The sequence below is a fragment of the Aplysia californica genome, unplaced genomic scaffold, assembly GCF_000002075.1.
Source record: "Aplysia californica isolate F4 #8 unplaced genomic scaffold, AplCal3.0 scaffold00332, whole genome shotgun sequence".
NCBI lineage: Eukaryota > Metazoa > Mollusca > Gastropoda > Aplysiida > Aplysiidae > Aplysia > Aplysia californica.
This window is the reverse complement of record NW_004797602.1, coordinates 741,472-744,798: the sequence shown is the minus strand read 5'-3', so window position 1 is coordinate 744,798 and position 3,327 is coordinate 741,472. Positions and strand designations below refer to the sequence as shown.

The window sequence follows — 3,327 nt, the reverse complement described above, 5'->3', positions numbered from 1 at the left end:
ACAGACAGACAGACAGACAGACAGACAGACAGACAGACAGACAGACAGACAGACAAACAGACAGACATACAGAGAAGGAGGGAGAGGGAGTGGTGAGCCGAGGGGGGGTGGTAGAGGTTAGGGGGTGGGAGTTGAAATAAAAGTAATTAATAGTGGAAGAGTAATTCTTTTACCGAACAAAAGTTGAAAGCGATGTCAGCAAAGTAGAGTAAGAGCTATAGCTTGCAAAGCTTCCGTCAACATGGGTACGTTTTGTCCTCGTCTGTAAAAGTTTCCCGCCCTGCTGGCGGAAGGGCTTAGTCCTCCATAAAGAGACTGGCTTGGGGGTTGGGGGGGGGGGGGGCGACAAAATTCCTGGGCGTACGAGAAGAGGGCCTTCTCAGACCAAACTGGGGTTCGAATATTAAAGATTTTCTCGTGGCCTAGAGGTTAAGGCGTTCACCTCAGATTCAGAGGTCCCGGGTTCGACTCCGGCTAGCGACGAAAAAAAATTCTTCTCTAAAATTGTCTCCTCCTTTCCCTGTCTCTAGCAATGTTCTGTCGTCTGCTTTCGTCTCCATTTTCTGCCCTCACCCCCTCATCTCCTTTGCCCCCTCCTCTGGGCTCCTGACTCTTTCTGTAGCCTTTCTACTGCTACTGCTTGATTCCTCCCTACTGCTGTCTATCACACTTTCAGCCACACTCCTGATCTTATGGTAGGAAAGATCTACTCCTAGCCTTCTCGGACAAGAGGAAATGATCTCACAGGTCCCGTGTGCAAGTTGCGCAGGTTAAAGATCTCTTGGTGGTCTAACATCGATAATAGTAGGCTTTGGCCTCCACTCGGGCAAAATTCAAAATTTCCACTAACTGAGAATATTTAATGTGTCCTGCGCGCTCATATGACTTTATGCAGTTGCGAGCGCCGCTAAAAAACACTTACCAAAAAAAATTCTCTTCTGTTGGTACGTAACTAACCTAGTCAGACTATTGATTTTTTACTTCCTCTAAAATATGTTCTGTATCAAAGATTAGTTCTAACCGCTCTGTATCTAGACAGGGTGTCTGTAAGAGAAAAAATGACCTATCTAGAGGGCAATAACTTGGTCACATTTGCAATCATTTTAACAAAACTTCGAACAAATAAATTTCAACCAAGGAGGCGTCAAATGTATTCAGTTCATGAAAAAATAAATCTACCTACCTGTTTGAGAATAATCAAATTTTTTAAATTTCCTATCAAAATTCGGGAAAAGTAGAACTTTACTTTTTAAAAGCGTTTATCTTCAGGGACTTGATCAGCCCGTTCTGGTACCAGGAAGAGGTAAAAAAGTTGCAGAAATTTGGGGAGGGGTAGGTACTATGCTGTTGAATCTTAAGCTTCAAGAGCGGCCCTTGTATGGTTGCAAGAAAGGTTTGGGAAACAAACTATAAGCCAAAATCTGACGAACAATAATATAAATTTGTTCTTCAGTGCACAAATATACAATAATTGGTTAATTTTTAAGAAGCTGCGTAGTTGTCCGTCTCACTCAGTTTTTGTAGAAATTTTTTGAACTTATTGTGATAATTTTCGAACACGGAATTTGATTTTCTTCGTATTGACAAATGTGACATCCCCGTGGTTGAATTTTATTTCTTCAAGATATTACTGAAATAAGAGAAAAAAATGACTGAATTATTGCCTTTTAAATGGATCATCATTTATGTCGACACCCAGTAAGTGTGACTGATTATAAATTCCAAACACGACCTCCCCCCCCCCTCCTCTGCCCATCACGAATTCAGCTCCTACAATAGGCAGGTTGCTTCGGTTTCGGGACTTAAAAGAAAGAGACATGAGGTGAATGGGGTACACAATACAATGGAAAGAAAAGAGGGCATGTGGGATATACCAGAGACTGTAAGAAGAATCGAAAGGAAAGGCAGATAAGAAAAATTAGAAGGAGGAAGGAAGGGAATGAGGCAGATGAGAATCAGATACATCTAAAGGAAGGGAATGAGGTAAATGAGAATCAGATACATCTAAAGGAAGGGAATGAGGTAAATGAGAATCAGATACATCAAAAGGAAGGAAAGAAAGTAGTGAGATAAACCAATCGAGAAACAAGGAAAGAGAGCAACTGAAATACGCCAGACGGGGGGAGAAAGAAATTAAGGCAAATTAAAGTATAATATTATTATGTTTTAGTTCTAATACCCTTGTTCAGGTGTACGACCTTGCTTGGAATGTTTGCATCTAAGACTACTAAGAAGTGGAAAGGTGGGGGGGGGGAGGGGGAGGGGGAGTAAATCGGTAAATCCCAGAGCGAGAAACGTAACAATAATAGCTTACTTCATGAAACCGATCGAACCGGGGTTGAAGTTGAGAGTAAAGAAAAGCACTGTAACAAAAGGTTTTGTTAAAGAAACCCTGAGTTCATATTAAATAAATGGGAAAAATATCGTCCTTTTTACCTGCTCAAACGTTTTCCAGTTCTTTTCTTTTTCGAACGTGCCGAAAACAAGATCTTTGCCTCCATCGTCGAACCAACGCCGCAAGACATTTGCCTTTTTCCAGTTAGGATTCACCCTCAGTGGGCTCTCCACTCCCACTGAAAGGGACTTGCCTTCATAAGATGAAACTCTAGCTCTTTTCACAGCCACCACAGGGCAGTTCTTGCCATTAAACGTCACTGCTGTCTCTCCCCACAAGGTCAGATTGACGGCCATCTTGGACCCATCCACGATCTGGAGGTCTCGCTTCTTGTTTTCCTTCTTCGACTGCTTGGCAGGCAGTGTGACAACGTCGTGGCACTCTTTGACTACACCAATAACGTCTACAAGGGAGTCGGGCTTACATTTCTCCAACTCAGATATCTTCACAAAGTCAAAGGTCATAAATGGCACAGTATCATCATCACGACAAATATCAATCCTTGTCGTACGGTCTATTCTCATCTCGTACTTGTTTTTCACAGTGGCATATTTTGGGTTCGTCTTCTGCAGTCTGGCGTTGGAAATTTGATACACTTCGTCAACCCTGAGTACGTTAAAGTATCGGTCTGCCTGTTGATTGAATCCAGAGCAACAAATTTCTCCACTGTCATCCAAAAAAATAACTTTGAAGAACTTGCCCGGACCCGTGTCATTGCTATAGTGCTGCATGTCGGATATGTGGATCACCCGAGCCCGAATGCACCATCCTCTCATGCTAGGATCGAGGCTTGCGATCAAAGAACGGCTACCCTCCACCTGACATTGAGAAAAAAGAAAATCCTGGAAGTTTGAGTGGTGTCGAAGGTTGGGGGAAAATGTGGTTGTTTAGGGGTTGTTGTTTTTAGTTTTGTTATTTGTGTGTGTATGTGT

At 42.6% G+C, this 3,327-nt stretch overlaps 1 protein-coding gene across 2 annotated transcripts in view; it reads right to left on the bottom strand.

The window, feature by feature from the left end:
- LOC101858348 (replication protein A 70 kDa DNA-binding subunit) overlaps nt 1-3,327 on the bottom strand; it is a 15,893-nt gene that overhangs the window by 1,964 nt on the left and 10,602 nt on the right. For both annotated transcript variants that reach the window (XM_035970880.1, XM_005102627.3), the window contains exon 3: nt 2,437-3,213. In XM_035970880.1, the coding sequence (XP_035826773.1) occupies nt 2,437-3,213 (777 nt within the window). The remainder of the gene's footprint in view (nt 1-2,436; nt 3,214-3,327) is intronic.